General features: G+C 42.3%; 1 protein-coding gene across 1 annotated transcript in view; it reads right to left on the bottom strand.

Moving 5' to 3' along the window:
* Positions 1 to 14,242, bottom strand: part of slc38a8a (solute carrier family 38 member 8a) — a 32,746-nt gene extending 18,504 nt beyond the window's left edge. Inside the window, exons 1-2 of the mRNA XM_028808890.2 lie at positions 13,738 to 14,242; positions 1,595 to 1,793 (exon numbers count right to left, since the gene is read on the bottom strand). Coding sequence (XP_028664723.1) covers positions 1,595 to 1,793; positions 13,738 to 13,926 — 388 coding nt within the window. The 5' untranslated portion in view covers positions 13,927 to 14,242. The remainder of the gene's footprint in view (positions 1 to 1,594; positions 1,794 to 13,737) is intronic.
* Between the last annotated feature and the right edge of the window lie 1,410 nt (positions 14,243 to 15,652).

Raw genomic sequence — 15,652 nt, forward strand, 5'->3', positions numbered from 1 at the left:
TCTAACATGGGATGTTAAGATGAAGTCAGCCATTGTGAATCAGAATTGTTTTGGTTTCTTTTAACAAACTAAAATGCAGATTTATCACAATGCTACAACTGGAAACAGAGTGGCCACTTTGAGGTCCACCGGCTCTTCCCACATAACAGACACCTCAATTGGACAGCAGCATATGTGCAGTCACATACATTCAAAGCAGCCAACGTGAATGTACAAGGAGCAAAAACAATGCTGAGCCTACAATGTGACATTGCCAAAGAACGTGCCACAGCCGAAAGACATCCAGCCACTGGCAGTCTTATACTCTAAATCCAAAACAACCTATGGAGGTCAAACACACTTATGTAGAACAACAGATGGACTACAGTCAGTCATCTAAAAGCTGAGCACAGCAGTGGCTGGCTGAAGGAAGCATGCAAACCTTGGCACTCTGTCATGGATGGGTATGGCAACAAAGGTCCAAAATGGTATCGATTCTGATTAAAAACCAGAAAGATTACAGAAGTGGACATACTGTACATTATCAGTGTTAGCGATTCCAAGCTTCTGTGAAGTCGTGTCGGGTGCCAACAACCTAGGCAGTATAGCAATCTGAGCTGCACAATCCCATGATGCACATCATCTCTCTTCATACATGTAATCACCGCCAAATATTTGATAATCTCTACCAATCAGAGGCACCTTTCATGGTAGGTGTCTTACTATCTACACATGGGCATTTGCAGCAGCATAATGCTTCGTGCCACACAGAAAAATTCTAGAATGACTCCAGCAACATTTCATTGAACTAATCGTAATGCAGAGGACCCCAGTTTATGAGACCTCTATCCAGTAAAAGATGGATCAATAGATCTGGAGTAAACATCCACCAACTCGCATGTGCCAATATGCTGGTGCCACACTGGACACCATGTTGAATTCATAACCCTGATTAATTCATTCTGGACTAACAAATTCTTCAAGATAAGCATACAGAATTTATACATCAAAAACTTCTTTAGTTTCATACAGCAGATTTAGGCAGACAGAGTACTTTTACAAACTTCTTTCTTCCCAAAGGCTAATCTTCTGCTTAGTCACAGTCAGTTGTGTTCTATGCCAGTGGCAGCAGCCATAAGGCACGAATCCATTGTGTCCAGAATGCCAGCCCACAGTCACATGCACTCACTCTTAAGGGAGCGTCGGAGATACAGCCAGCATAAACACATCACACAGTGGTTAGGCCAAGAGTCCAGCTCTGCTCTCTACAGATAGGAGGTAGCAGTCCTAACCCTTGTGCCATCAATCTCTTCAAATATAATTTTCCATTTTGTTTTACCACCGACAGACAGTCTGGTTACTCTGCTCAGAAAACAATTCTACAAGCCAAAGGCTTAATGAACATCTGGCATGTGACATGGGCAGGGTGGCAGAGTGTCACCTATTCACCCACTGAAAGCTGCACAGATGTGTTCAAAAGAAGAGCATTTCAAACATGGGCCACATCCCAACATCCCCATTTCCAAACTCATGAAAAGCAGCACCACCCTAGTCTGAAACAAACCCCCCCCAATACTCTTTTTGACATCGTCAATTTCTGCTCCTGCAGTCTTACACTTTGCAAGCTGGTCTTCCACCACCACTAAAAAAGCCACAGAGATCATGAAGAGATTGAAGACGAAGCAGACCTCGCAGAGCTTGCCAATGGCGGACCCACAGATTTCTCGTACCACATCCTGGTAGGTTGACTGACCGCTGACAGAGGAGGCATAGCCCAGGATGACAAGGCCACTGACCAGGAACACCAAGGAAACCTGAAGAAACAAGACGGAGGAGTGAGGCAGATAGTTAGATACGACCTGTGAATAAGGTGGTCACATTCTGAAAAGGATTTAGAAGTTTAGGCCAATACATTTATACCCTCCATGAGATATTCAGCTTATATCATAAATAAAACACACACACCACAAACAGCAGCCTATCATGATCTGTGAGGCAGAATTACTAACCACTGTGTTCTCTGCCATCCACCATTGAACCTGCTGGGTCAGATGGACAGCTGCCTATTCCAGTAACATCAGGTGTAAGGCAGGACACAATGATGGATGGGCTACCAGTCCAAAACTATACAACAACCCACACTGGGCCAGTTTAGAGTGCAAATCAACTCAACATGGAGCACAGAAGGAAAACTAGAGCACCTGAAAAAGAAAAAGCACACAAACACCAAGAGAACAGGCAGACTGAGCACAGACACCTCAGGAGAAATGTGCAAAATGCTGGAGACGCTCACAACACGCTGTGAACAGCAGGCAGGTCATGTGATATTCTCAAATCCAAAAAAGACCAGGAAAATAAAGTCATAAAAGGCAAGAAGGGTTTTAATAAAAGGAAATTGTAATATTAAAATGAAGAATACAAAAAAAAAAAGGAAAAAAATAAAAACAACAACTACCTGACACCCCAACAGGACTAACTGTGCACAGGAGACTGCTGATCCACTTTCTTGGTCACCTTCTCTCACCTGTTGAGTTCTTGCCCGTGTCCCCTCTCAGGTCACCACTTCTTCAGGGTGTATCCAGGAATTATTTTTCGGGTCTTGAATGTCATGTAGAATCCCTGGTATCTTCTTCTTAGAGCTTCCCCTACTGGCCCCAAATGTTTCTGTACTCCGCTGCCATTGAACGCCAGTAGGCATGCAGCACATAAAGGCTGCCCCTAGCAGGTTTATTAGGGGGATCCCCAAAATATCAGCGGTCATTCCTTTAAAGAATCTGGTATCTTGTAAAGCCCCAGTTTGTCTGATAGCACCCCCTGCTAGTTAAGATGCAGGTCACTTCACAAATTAATATCACAACATATATAAAAAAAAAAAAAATTGTTTAATCCAAATATATACAGTTTGGTGCAAAGCAGCAGCCAAGCCCAACCCTAACAAGCTACTGGAGTTAAACCACCTTAGCAGTGGCGTTCTCTAATAGGACCATACCAGAGTTTATGTCTGCAGAGTTCTCGAATGTTTACATGAACTCACCTAACTAACGTTGGTCTCTCCTTTGCTAATGACTAGCAAAACATGCAAAGTTCACACACCTTTTGCATTACAAAAAAAATGAAATGAGGCCCAGGGTTTGTTTCCTGCCTTGCGCCCTGTGTTGGCTGGGATTGGCTCCAGCAGACCCCTGTGACCCTGTAGTTAGGATATAGAGGGATGGATGGATGCAACTTCTCTGGCATGTGCTACATAACATTGATTGAGAAAAGTTCAACCTAGAACTAGAACACACATAATAAAAATAAATCCCAACCACTTCAAACAGGCAGCCCTCATTTTAGTTGGGCAAGGAACTACACCCCCCACTGCTAAACTGAAAAGTTCAGGACGCACAAACACACACAAGGGTATAGCGAACACTGCAGGGTCAGCTGGTCCAGCGCCTCAGCACAAAGACGCTACCACATACTACATGAAGCAAGACTTTCTAGATAATTACATTAAGTACAGAATAGAAAACGTAGGATTTGTGTGTTGTCCTTTTCTATGTTAATTAATGTTGTCTTATTTTAATTTCTTATTTTGTCTTTTATTTTTATTTTCTTCATTATGTAAAGCACTTTGAGCTACTTTTTGTATGAAAATGTGCTATATAAATAAATGTTGTTGTGGTTTTACCCCTACGAGTCCAGAAACATGCAGGTTTGGTTAACTAGGAACTCCTCATTGGCCTTGTGATGGTCCTGTGCTCCCTCTAGGAAGGTTTTCCGGCGTGGTGCCCACTACTCCAACTCCGAGGACCCTGAATTAGATTAACCCTGTAAAACCCAAATATTAAAAAAAAAAAAAGAGCAATTTTTTTTCTCCTTCCAGATGTTGTTGTAGGAGGCCTCTGATGCAGAAATGAAAGAGTTTTAAAAAAATTTTTGTTTTAGTTAGTTTTTAGGGATATCCATATTACTAACCGAAGGTTATGGACGCATCGAAGCGCATGCACACTGCAACGAGCCCTCCTATAGCTAACGACACAGCCACAGAAAGGTTAGTAATATGGACAAGAGGGTTGTAAACCAGACGTCACGCGCACTGCAACGAGCCCGCCACCTGTAAACTACACTTGCTCTAATCCACTGTGCCAGTAATGTAGATCACATAACGGTCATTCAGTTTGGTGCCCTCCCCAGAGCCCAGAGTCAAACGCGGCGGCGTCCCAAAACACGGTGGCGCCCACCCCAGAGTCAAACGCAGCGGCTTCCCAAAACGCAGCAGCTTCCCAGAGTCAGTAGGTGGCGCCCAAACAACACAACCTGTGAGCTACACTTGCTCTACTCCACTGTGCCCGTTATATAGATCACATGACGGTCACAGACTCTAACCCAGCGGCTTCCCAGACTCAGTGGCTGGCACACGAACACCACAACCTGTAAACTGAACTTGCTGAGCTCCACTCTGCCAGCAGTCGGTGTCAGCAAAGGCAACGGAATCACGTCTCCACAAAACGACACCGCTTTACTACAGATATGCTTATGTAATTAAATGACATTTCCCCAGACTCACCCACCCTCCATGATATGTCATCCATCCAGATAACGGACGGAACAGAAACTGATTGCCATTCTTGGATTTCCGATTCGCTAGCGAACCGCGGGCTTACTTGTGTTGTAATATTGCAACATTGGGCCTAGTTGGGAGCAGAACTTCCACATTTTGTACTCACACTCTCTAAACAAATATAAACACCTAAGGGTTTAATTGCAAGTTTTACTGCTCATGTACCACCATAAGACTATATATTATGAATAATAATTGAACAACATTTGCATTTTTATCAATTATGATTTATTGATAATCAATTTAGAAAACAGGATAAAATTGTATTTAGACAACTTAATGAAAACTGTCTATAACCAATGACTATTCATTTGCAGCGATAGTCCCAAAAACAGTTCTTGTCATCTGAAAAACAGAGACGGACATTGCACTTGCTGCACAGCGTGTTGGTATATCCTTTACCACAGTGTCTGCAGCGTCCTCTCTTTATTTTCACGGGGAAATGTGCAATAATGTCCTTGCGCACATCCGGTGGAGGATGCACAGATGGCCTCTTGGCTGAGATCCTATTTGCTGGACTCCCATCACCTGAAAATGGCCTTTTCTGCACATTCAAAGGGCTCCTTGATGTTTCTGGGCGCTTATTGCCTGACGATGGTCGCCCTCTCTTTAGTCTGTTGGCAGCAGCATTCATCAATATAAGAGAAGATGCGAGTTGCGCCTGAAACTGTCTCCTGTTCAAAATCTCCTTCTTAGGAATGCTGAGAGCTTTGCAGTCCCGCTTGTAGAGGAGCCAGGCGTTGATCACAGCAAGGATAATGGTATGCCAGAAGATGTACTGTATATATACCAGCGGCGTGATTTTATAGGGAACTTATATTTGGCTGCAAATGAGTCCAACAAATCCACACCTCCCATGTATTTATTGTAGATACCCACAATGTAAGGTCTTTCAACTTCAATGTAGGTTCTGGTGGCTTTGTCCCAGCGTTGAATTTTTTGCACAGGCTCTGGGCCAGCATAGGTTGACCCAAGTGTAACCGCCCTGTTGTCATACCATTTGACAGCACAGATGTTGTGGTTCCCCTCCACTCTGGCATCAAAGCTTCCTCTCCCCTTTTTCTTCAAGCTCTTCTCATCTTCAAGGTTACAGTTGGGTAGGCTGTTCCCACATAATGATTTCCACAACCAAGGAGCTTAGCTACCAATGGGACAAAGGTGAAGTAGTTGTCTGCGTAGATCTTGTAGTTCTGACCCTTTGGGAGTGTGGAGGCAAGCTTCACCACAACATCACCTGACAATCCAAGTTCAGATTTGGCTCGTATCCCATCAATACCGCCTTGGTACACATCAAAGTCACAAAGCATGCCAGAGATGCCAGTTCTTACCCATAGTTTGAACCCACGTGGGTGGGGCTTGCCTCGCATATATTGCTTGATGTAGCTGAATTTACCCTTGAAAGGAATCATCATCTCATCCACAGAGTTGCTATTCTGGTACCACCTGCAGGCATTTCTCTCTGAATGAGTCAAGCCATGGTCTGAGTTTCCAGAGTTTATCTTTCTTTCTTGTCTCCAACACTGTCAAGTTGTTTGTGAAATGTAATGATGTACACATACACCTACAGAAAGAGCTTCAAGCAACTAGAAGTAACGCATTCCTTATGTAATTCAAAGTCCAAAACTCCAGCCAGGCAGGTCAAAACTCCAAATTATAACAAAGAAATTACATGCAGAACTTTGGAATCACCATAGACATTGCATATCTATTATTCTATTCTAGTTTTTTTTTTTATTTCCATATGTGAATATGAAGTGTAAAGTCCCCATGCAATATGTAAGGTGCATATGCTACTTTGACTACCAACCTCACCCAATGTTGTAGAAATACAACATGGACATAATATGCTCAAAATCTAATTTGATGAAAATATTCCACAGTAACTTAGTATCTACATGCTCCTAGACATTGTAATAAACACATAAAAATATATTTCAGGCGTTTTACTTACTTGAATCTTGTTATATCCAGTCCAGTAAAACAAGGGGATGAGCTTCAAGGAGCGGTTGCAGGTTGAATGAGTTTATGACCAAATGGCCAGGCACATATACATATTTACTATCCAATAGCATTGCAAGGCTAAACAATAGGACTCAATGACAAAGTAAATGTGGTCATTTAAAAAAAAAAACATTTACAGGTATATTTTCAGGAGAGCTAAAGGTAATGTAGTAATTTTACAACAGTGGGCCTTGCAGGGTTAAGCAGATTTGAGAATGTCAGGATCAGAATGTTCCAGAACCCCCAAGGACAGAGCCTTCATGCTCCTTTTATGATTTTAAGGGTGCAGGCTGGGTCAAAAAATGTAAACCAATTGATGATAAGCTGGAAGCCATCAGCCATTTTAAAAGACTCACTCACTAAAGACGGCAGATTCAATTTCACACACGTCGGATTCTTTAATGCAGATCAGAGCAGGGCAGTCTGGTGAAGGTGGTTTAGGGTCCTTAAGCCCTGAGAAAACTCTTTATACTCTTCTCATATCATATTCTAACATTTCATTTAATCTTTAACGGCAATGGAACATTTTACTGTGCAGTGTGTAGGAGACCCTAAAGAGGGTTTGTGTGATTTTCATTAGTTCTCCAAAATGCTACCCAATCCACAGTATGAGGCATCCATCAGTAACCGCCTCTGGCCTCAACGTCAGATTGCAAAGATCAGCAAATCGCCACTGCATGGCCGCTGCCATCCTCCACCATTAATTATCAGGTCAGTGTGAGAAGAGAAGCCGCATTCGCACCTCGGTGAGGTCGGCAAATACTCCTTATCTGGTACACGCTACTTTCAGTTAGCCGGTGAGGGCAAGTCGAGGGCAGTTTGACCCGTGTGTGACCCCATCCCCCCCCACCCCACCCCCGTCCCGTCCGAAAATCAGAGCCCCGCAAACCCTTCAGATGTTCGCCTACACAGAGTCGTATGGAGCCGTGGGCACCGCACACGTAATTAGCGGGGTCGCCCTAAATGTCACCGCATGCACTCAAGCGAGCTTTCCATCACTCCTTTACGCTTTCATTTTTAATTCAATTAGTTGTGCTATGCAGCAAATTTTCTTCCTTAGTTCTACCCCCCCCCCCCCCCCCCCGTAACTTCAGGGTGTCGGTTTAAATAATTTAATCTTATTGTTTTATGTTTTTTGATAAGATCGGGTATTTAATTTGGTTTTGTAAATTCCATAAAAGGCTTAGAAGTTGTGCAACTATGATTGGCGGTCCAGAAGGATTACAGTTATATTAGTTTAACTGAGCAGATCAAGAAGACCTGGACGTGGCCTGTGTTATAATGTGCAACAAGAGTCCGTTTAAAAAGCAGGAATAAACTGGCATTTCAGAAATCCAGTATCAGTTCTTCGTTTGTTAATGGAATGTTACAGAGTCATATAAAAGGTTTCTTTCTGAAACCTTCATGTGGGTAGTTCTTTTGGGAACTAAAAATGTTTCCTTATAGCGAAAGGGCCGCTCTGGCATCTTTAACTTTAAAAGTGCGGGGACGAGCTTAATGATGCCGGTCACTAATATTCATGTAACGATGGGTCTATTGCAGTGCCAGTTATAATTCGGGAGGGGTGGGGGGCGGGGGGGCTTGTCAGTGCCAAAAGAACCAATTTTATATGTAAAGATCCCTTTAGAGTGGCATCACTTCAAGCGCATCGTTTTGGACCCCTCAACTCAACAAGGGCCCAAAGAGAACAGACGTCAAATCCGCACGAACAGGACTTCAGCAGTCGAGAGGAGATTAAATCGCAGTTTAAGGGGGATTTTTTTTTTCTTTTTTTGTCTGCAATAAATTTGAAAAGAAAAGCACATAAAGATCCTGCGGGATTAGCAGCATTATTTCTTGATCCTGAATTTATTACTAAGGCTGCTAATAAGGTGTTAATTAGCAATATGCTGGAAGGAGGGCTGAGTCATTAATGAATTATTATTATTATTAGACAATTGGAACTAAAAATACCACAAGACTGGCCCGGAGACCGATTATCCTCATGAATAACACACTCGAATGCACGAGGGGCAGTTAGCGCAGGTCTCAAAATGGCACAATGTAACTCCATTCATCCGAAAATCCCGTGGCTAAAAGAAAGCAGCAAAAAAATACACCGCGTCGAATCAATGACAAATGGAATGCACTTATTCGAAAAAAGATTGAGAACCAAATTAGTTAGGTACACGTGGGATTTACAAACGGTCCAGTACGAGTTTCACAATTTCAATGAAGTCGTTGAACGCGGAGCAAAACCTAACAGAAAATGGAAGAAGTGCGGAGGCGCAGAAACTAAAATGTGTGTGACGGCGAGCGCACTGTCTGGAAAAAGTCTGAAACCTCCAAGTCAAACGGGACTCCTCAAATTGGAACATGAAAGTCTGATTTGGCGTAAACCACCCTAATCTGAGCAGCTCAAAAGAAACGCAATGATGTACTTCATGAGGTTGACGTACACAACAAACAAGAACAGCTGTGCCAGATATTTGAAAAATTTAGAAATGTGCTTCAGTTTAAAAGTCTAAATGTCCTCAATTGTAATAGAAAGGTGTCATTTTTGACCCTCTGGTAGAGATCCATAGAGACCTAGACCACTAGTTATGCATAAAAATAACATCATATTCATAATCACTGACCTTTAAATAGTCTAAAGCAATGCTCCATGTGCCTATGCTTAAAGTTTATCATTTGTAACATTCTGAGAAGGCTAGGACCACTGGTTAAAGAATCAAATATCAAAAATATTCAATCATATTTGTGATCAGCAACCTTCGAAATAGCACAAAATAAACACTTCACAAACTTAGATTTTCACTTGCCTCGTGTTTAAAGCTTTAGACTTATCATCTTAAAAATAAAAGGTGCCAAGTGGTTCAGAACAATGCCATTGGGGAACCATTTTTTGATTTCCACAAGAACCATTGTGAAGGGTCTAGAAAGAACTCTAAACAGGCGCCACAAATAACCATAAATAGATCACAGCTTTGTAGAATACAAATGGCTTCATGAGTTTAAAAGGACTATTGCTGTTTACAGTTTCACATTTTTCTTTTTTTTTGGCGTATCCTGCTAGGCCACCTACTATACATTAAAGATCTCAGTTTTGCCCACGTATTAGAAACCTTTTCAAGGCACAAAGAACCATCATTGTCACATGCAAACAATCCTACCCTGAATAAAATGGTTCTTCATCAAGAAATGGCTCTATGAGGAACCACACAACCCAGAACTGTAATTTTTTCGATAGTGTGTGTAAAGTCTGCACAGGTTTTCCTTCTCTAATGGCCCTAATATGTGGTTTGTTTGATTCAATTTGTGGTCTCCAGGACAAAGCAGCAACCAACTATGGACAGAGCAACGGGCCATAACAATTTAGAATTCAACCGAACATGGAAGTCTTTGGGGATGTTTACTTAAGAAAATTACCTTTTTAAAATTAAGCAAGACGTTTAAAACGAGCAGATTTGTTATGACATGCAGTTTGGTGTATCAAGCCCTCTGCTTTCTCTGGTTTATCCGATCTCCAATAATTTGAACTGATCACATAACATTTCCAGACCTGCTTAATCCAACTCTGGTTTGTGAAGGGCCAGCACACCTCGGGGCCCAGCTCAAGGACAATGCACATATTTAAATAAACTTCAAATTTAATGAGTGGTCATTGATAACAAAAAATTAAGATCTTTATTAATGCTGATGTACACAAAACATAAATTGTTAAGTTTTAAAAGGTTAAAAAATGCACTTGTTTGAGCATACTTGATGCAATTAATGAATGGCCATTCTTGCTTTATGCTGAATTACGTCCATCCATACATCACTTTTCTAAACCCATTTATTCAGAACAGGGTTGCAGAGAAGCTGGAGCCTATCCAAGCAAGTACTGGGTTTAAAGCAGGGGCAAACACATATGAGGGACAACTGGGCATCATCAGTATAAATAAACTGATAATAAAAGACAGTGCCAGGAAACCACAGGACAAACCCGACGCAGGGCGCACCCGAGACACGACCTTGGCTCTTCATGTTACAAGGAATCAGCACAACCACTGCACCACCATACGGCGCAAATGAAAGGATACATTCTTGCAGTGCGTTACCAGTTGTTCATTCATACATCCCGGTGAACTTTATTGTGTTGAGCTTGTTGTTGGAGGCAGGAACCCGACCTGGAAAGACTGAGTGCAAGGCAAGATGCGAGCCTGCATGTTCGGCCAGTAAACCGCAAGGCCTTTCCACGCACACACAGCTCGGGTTGTAGATTTGCCTGCCAGCCTTCAGGAAGAGGGGAATTTTCCCAGTAGAACTAAACGCGCGTGTGGGTTTGTTTCCGTCTGTTGTCTATAGCAGGGGTAGGCAACGTCGGTCCTGGAGTGCCACAGTATGTGCAGGTTTTTGTTCCAACCCAGTTCCTTAACGAGAACTCAATTATTGCTGATGAAGCACATATTGCTTAAGTGACATTTTAATGCTTCATTTTAGTGGTCTCGCTTGTTAAGGTTCTCCAACCTTAATTGCTTATTTCAATCTTAAACTGCTGCATTCAGTGTTTTAATTGCTCCTTATTAGCAATAAGATGTAAAAGACAAAGCAGCCAGCAGTTCTCCAGCTAGCTTTTTTCCAATTACATCTGTGTGTGTTCATCATGCACTGTTTGATTTAATAAAACACTTAATAGAAAAATGTGACAGACTGAAAATGATCTGTTTTAGGCTTCAAATCATTTGGATGATATCCTTGGAAAGGAAAAAAAATCTACGATATAAAAGCCTTACATTGCACAGACTAACAAGCCATAAAATTAAATAAGGTCTGAGATTGGCAATGATTGGTTTCTAATTAAGCAATTGGGTTGAATGAAAACCTGTAGCCACTGCGGCTCACCAGGACCGACATTGCCTACCCCTGTTTTACATCTTATTGCTAATAAGGAGCAATTAAAACACTGAATGCAGCAGTTTAAGATTGAAATAAGCAATTAAGGTTGGAGAACCTTAACAAGCGAGACCACTAAAATGAAGCATTAAAATGTCACTTAAGCAATATGTGCTTCATCAGCAATAATTGAGTTCTCGTTAAGGAACTGGGTTGGAACAAAAACCTGCACATACTGTGGCACTCCAGGACCGACGTTGCCTACCCCTGCTCTATAATGCCCTGATGACGACGGCGACCTCGAGCTGGATAAACTGGTAAAATGGATTTAAAAAAACGAGTTAAACGTTAATAGAGTATTGATGAATAGGATCGCACAATCCACAAAACGTACATACACCTTTAGCACTTAAATGTCCGATTAAGCATAAGCATCACTGAGCTGATATGCACAAATATTCATTTTAACACAACGCGTTTTCAAACACGCCTACTGGTGTGGTGGTGGTGGTGGACCTGCGCCTCTCCCGGCTTCGTGGTGTACAAAAACCCAACCTGAACGGGCGCTATCACATATCACAGATATTAAAAATGCATTTCTCTAAATTTTGCTGGTAGCTGTTGCATGAACGTCTGTCCATGTCAATCGATGAAATGTACCGTTTTGTAATAGTGGTGTAAAACTCATGACCTGCGGTGGGTTGGCACCCTGCCCGGGATTGGTTCCTGCCTTGTGCCCTGTGTTGGCTGGGATTGGCTCCAGCAGACCCCCGTGACCCTGTGTTCGGATTCAGCGGGATTGGAAAATGAATGGATGGAACTCACGACTCTCAAACATCTCTGTTTTCTGCATGATTTCTCCTATGACCGCCGCACTTATTTTTTTATTGCCGCACCTTTTCTAAAAACGATGTCATTTTTGGGTGTGCCAGGCTGACGATGCCAACACAGGTGAATTATCTCGTTTTTGCGGGTTCTGGCCTTCGAATATTCGAGGGTAAGAGAGATGACTGGGCTAAGAACATTTCCACGGTTAAAAAATAAAGCTTAGCTGGATTTAGATTTCCAAACATTTTGATTCGAGATTGTTCTCCGTATAAATTCCTTTAGGTCTCTGCCAAAGCTGTTTCACCCATGTACTGTATTCTCTGTGGAGTCTGTACATTCTGCAAATAAGACTTGACGTACATCCACAATGGAAGTAAGTTGCCTCCACGCCGACGAGTTTCGTGAAGAACTGGCGCCTAGTTCACTGCTGTCTCGTTAAGTGTTTTGCGGGCTAAGGCTGACGGCGAACCTAAATTGGAGAAATCCCGTCAAACATTCTTCTGCTGGATACATGTTGTAAATCACGCAACACTTTGCGACTGCAACATATACCGTAAACGGACGCCTCTCTGACCCCAGAATACCCAAAAGGTGTACTGGTATACTGTAGGTGTAAACTGCACAAACGATATGTCAGGTGAAGACTTCTAGGCACCTCATCAACACCGCAGCTACCATTTAGCTCCTGTCCTAGTCCTCGATCCGAATCGCGAATGTGAAGTTGGCTTGTTGACATCACCCTGGCGCTATCTACACGTGCATTCACGAAAGTGATCTGCGAGACAAGCGTCCAGTCTGCTGCCTCCACTTTGTCCACGAGATCACTGGTGAAAAGGAAAACGTTAGGATGTGAGATCTGTTAAAATGGGTGACATGCTCACTGTAATCCCCATCAGATCTCCTCTTCCAGAATGCCACACATCCCCATTATACACCCAGCAGCACCCAACACTATCAACTGCCTGCTCGTGGGAAGACGCACATTTTAACGCACGTTTAATCAATGTACCTAATTTCCAAAAGATCGCCAAAATCTCCTTAAATTTAATTAGTTTTACATAAGCTCATCCAATGCAGTGCCACGTATATTCAGAAAAGGTCAATGGAACTAATATGTCCATCCTTGTCTTTTCACTCGCTTATCTCGGTTTATTGTGGTTGAAAATGTGTCAAGCAGGTGTCGCTTTAGCTGAATTTTCAAATATTCCCACCAAACATTCAGCGTGTTTTTACCAGCCGGGATTAGAGGTAATATTGCACGCATGCGCATACACAGCTTTTTAATATAACGCTATTAAATCTTAAGGTTACACATACAATTTTGATTATCATATGCTTTGAAGAATAGTGCATTTAAAAATACAAAAAAAGCTGCAGTTACATTTTGCTGATCCAAATTCAAGCGTGAACCAATCCTGCTTGATAGACGGCCGGTTATGCGTCAATTACACAAATTGGGTACTTACCAGCTCGACACCAAGGGCGGTATGAACTCCGCCGGCTCGGTTGAAGGCCCAAGGGAAGTTCAGCAATCCGGCCCCCAAGGCCGACTTGAGCATAATGAAGACTGCTCCGGAGGAGGACAGACCTGGTCCGTCCCAGTCCAGTGCCGGCTTGGCTAGTAGGCTGATGCTTTCTCTCGCCAGCTCCTCCATTGCTCACTTCTTTTGGCTCCCAGCTTACAAATCTATCAGGCTGCAGGGTCTGTCGAAACTTTGTAGCTCAACTTGTCAGCCCACCTCTGCACTCCGGGCCCGGGGGGGAGGGGGTTGCACGGTTTTGTTTTTTTTGCAGATCTCAAAAGGGACTCCGTAATCAAGGAGGTGCGATGTCACTTCGATTGTTTAATTATAGAGTCAAAAAAGACCGCGCACACAGAATTAGAGTCAAGCAGACCAGCGCTAATCAGTCAGCTTTGAGCCATGAAAAGTCCAACGTTCTTTTGCGCCATTTGTGTAATTTCGTGACGGATTTCATTAAAACGGCCAAGAAGCTCAGGTGCAGGCTTGACGTACTTTAGTTAAATGCATTTCGCCGTAACCGAATTGACGTGATCAAGTTCGTTTCGCCCGGTGGCACTGCTCGGGCCAGTTCCTGGACGGGATGGCAATCCAACACAAGCTCTGACATCCATAATCATAACGGATCAATTTCGAGTCGCCATTTAACAAGGTAGAAAACTGCGGCACAAACTCGGGAGAACCTGCCAACTCCACACCGGAGCCAGCATTTGAACCCAGGGCTTTGCACCAGCGAGGATGTATCTGTAACCTCTGTGCTGCCGCCAATAATTTTTGTAATCTTATACACTTTGTTCAATTATTGTTCCTTAATCAAAAGCTGTCTGAATCTGGCAACATCTTTGCATTCTTCAGAATGCCATTTTTTTAGCATGTGTTTCTAGGAAAGTGATGCACAATTGTTCTGGTCCAATAATCACAACTTTTTGAAGTTTAGAAAACCTTTTTTAACTGTAAGGTGCATCATTTTATAACGTGGAAATAAGGTTGATTGCTCATTCTGAATTGCCCCCTGTTGTGTGTAAGTGGACCTTGTGATGCCCCGGCACTGTTTTCCGCCACGTGCCCATAGCATTAAAGCCTGGCATAACCCTCAATCGTATTAACAAAGTCTCCTAATGTCATAGTCTGTTAATTCGATAAATATTTTTTCATACTGTGACTAATTTCCTATTCTTGCCCTTGTTATCAAACTGATCAAGGGTGACGTTCTGTTGGATAAAAACGGATCAAGATACTTAAAGATCTACATGTCACAAGGTATATTTTGACAATCAGTCTGAAACTTTCCTGGAAGCCACTGTAGAGACATAAGAAGAGGAGTTATATAAGAGGACTTACATGGTTACACTTCCTAATCCTAGAAATAAACCTCATGGCATATTTTAAGTAATCGAAGGAAAGAGCAGTTTAAACTTTTTCATCCTTTTGAAATAAATGCATGAGTTTTCTGTATCTGCAATTTCTCATCATTCAACTGCCCACTCAGTTTAATTGCTGGTCATGCAAACTCCCACTGAAGCTATGGTTAGATAATTAGGATTAAGCATTTGAGGGAATCAAGTTTTCTTCAATTTAATGATTTTGCAAATCACATAATCAGTGCCAATATTTTCCAATTGTCTTTCTTGTTAAAAATGCGATGTAAATTGCCCAGCACCTTTCTTATTTTCTCATTCATGCTCTCATCCTGTTGCATTTGTCCCATGTTCTTCTGTATTTTGTTCCACCTGTGATTTTTGACCTTTTCTTGCTATAATTCTACATTCAACTTTATGTTAGTTATTTTGACATATTTGTTCATGGTAGTTCCAGAACTTCATAAATGTGTGGGTCTAGATTTCTCATTAGTGATTCAAAA

Source organism: Erpetoichthys calabaricus, chromosome 9 (assembly GCF_900747795.2).
Source record: "Erpetoichthys calabaricus chromosome 9, fErpCal1.3, whole genome shotgun sequence".
NCBI lineage: Eukaryota > Metazoa > Chordata > Cladistia > Polypteriformes > Polypteridae > Erpetoichthys > Erpetoichthys calabaricus.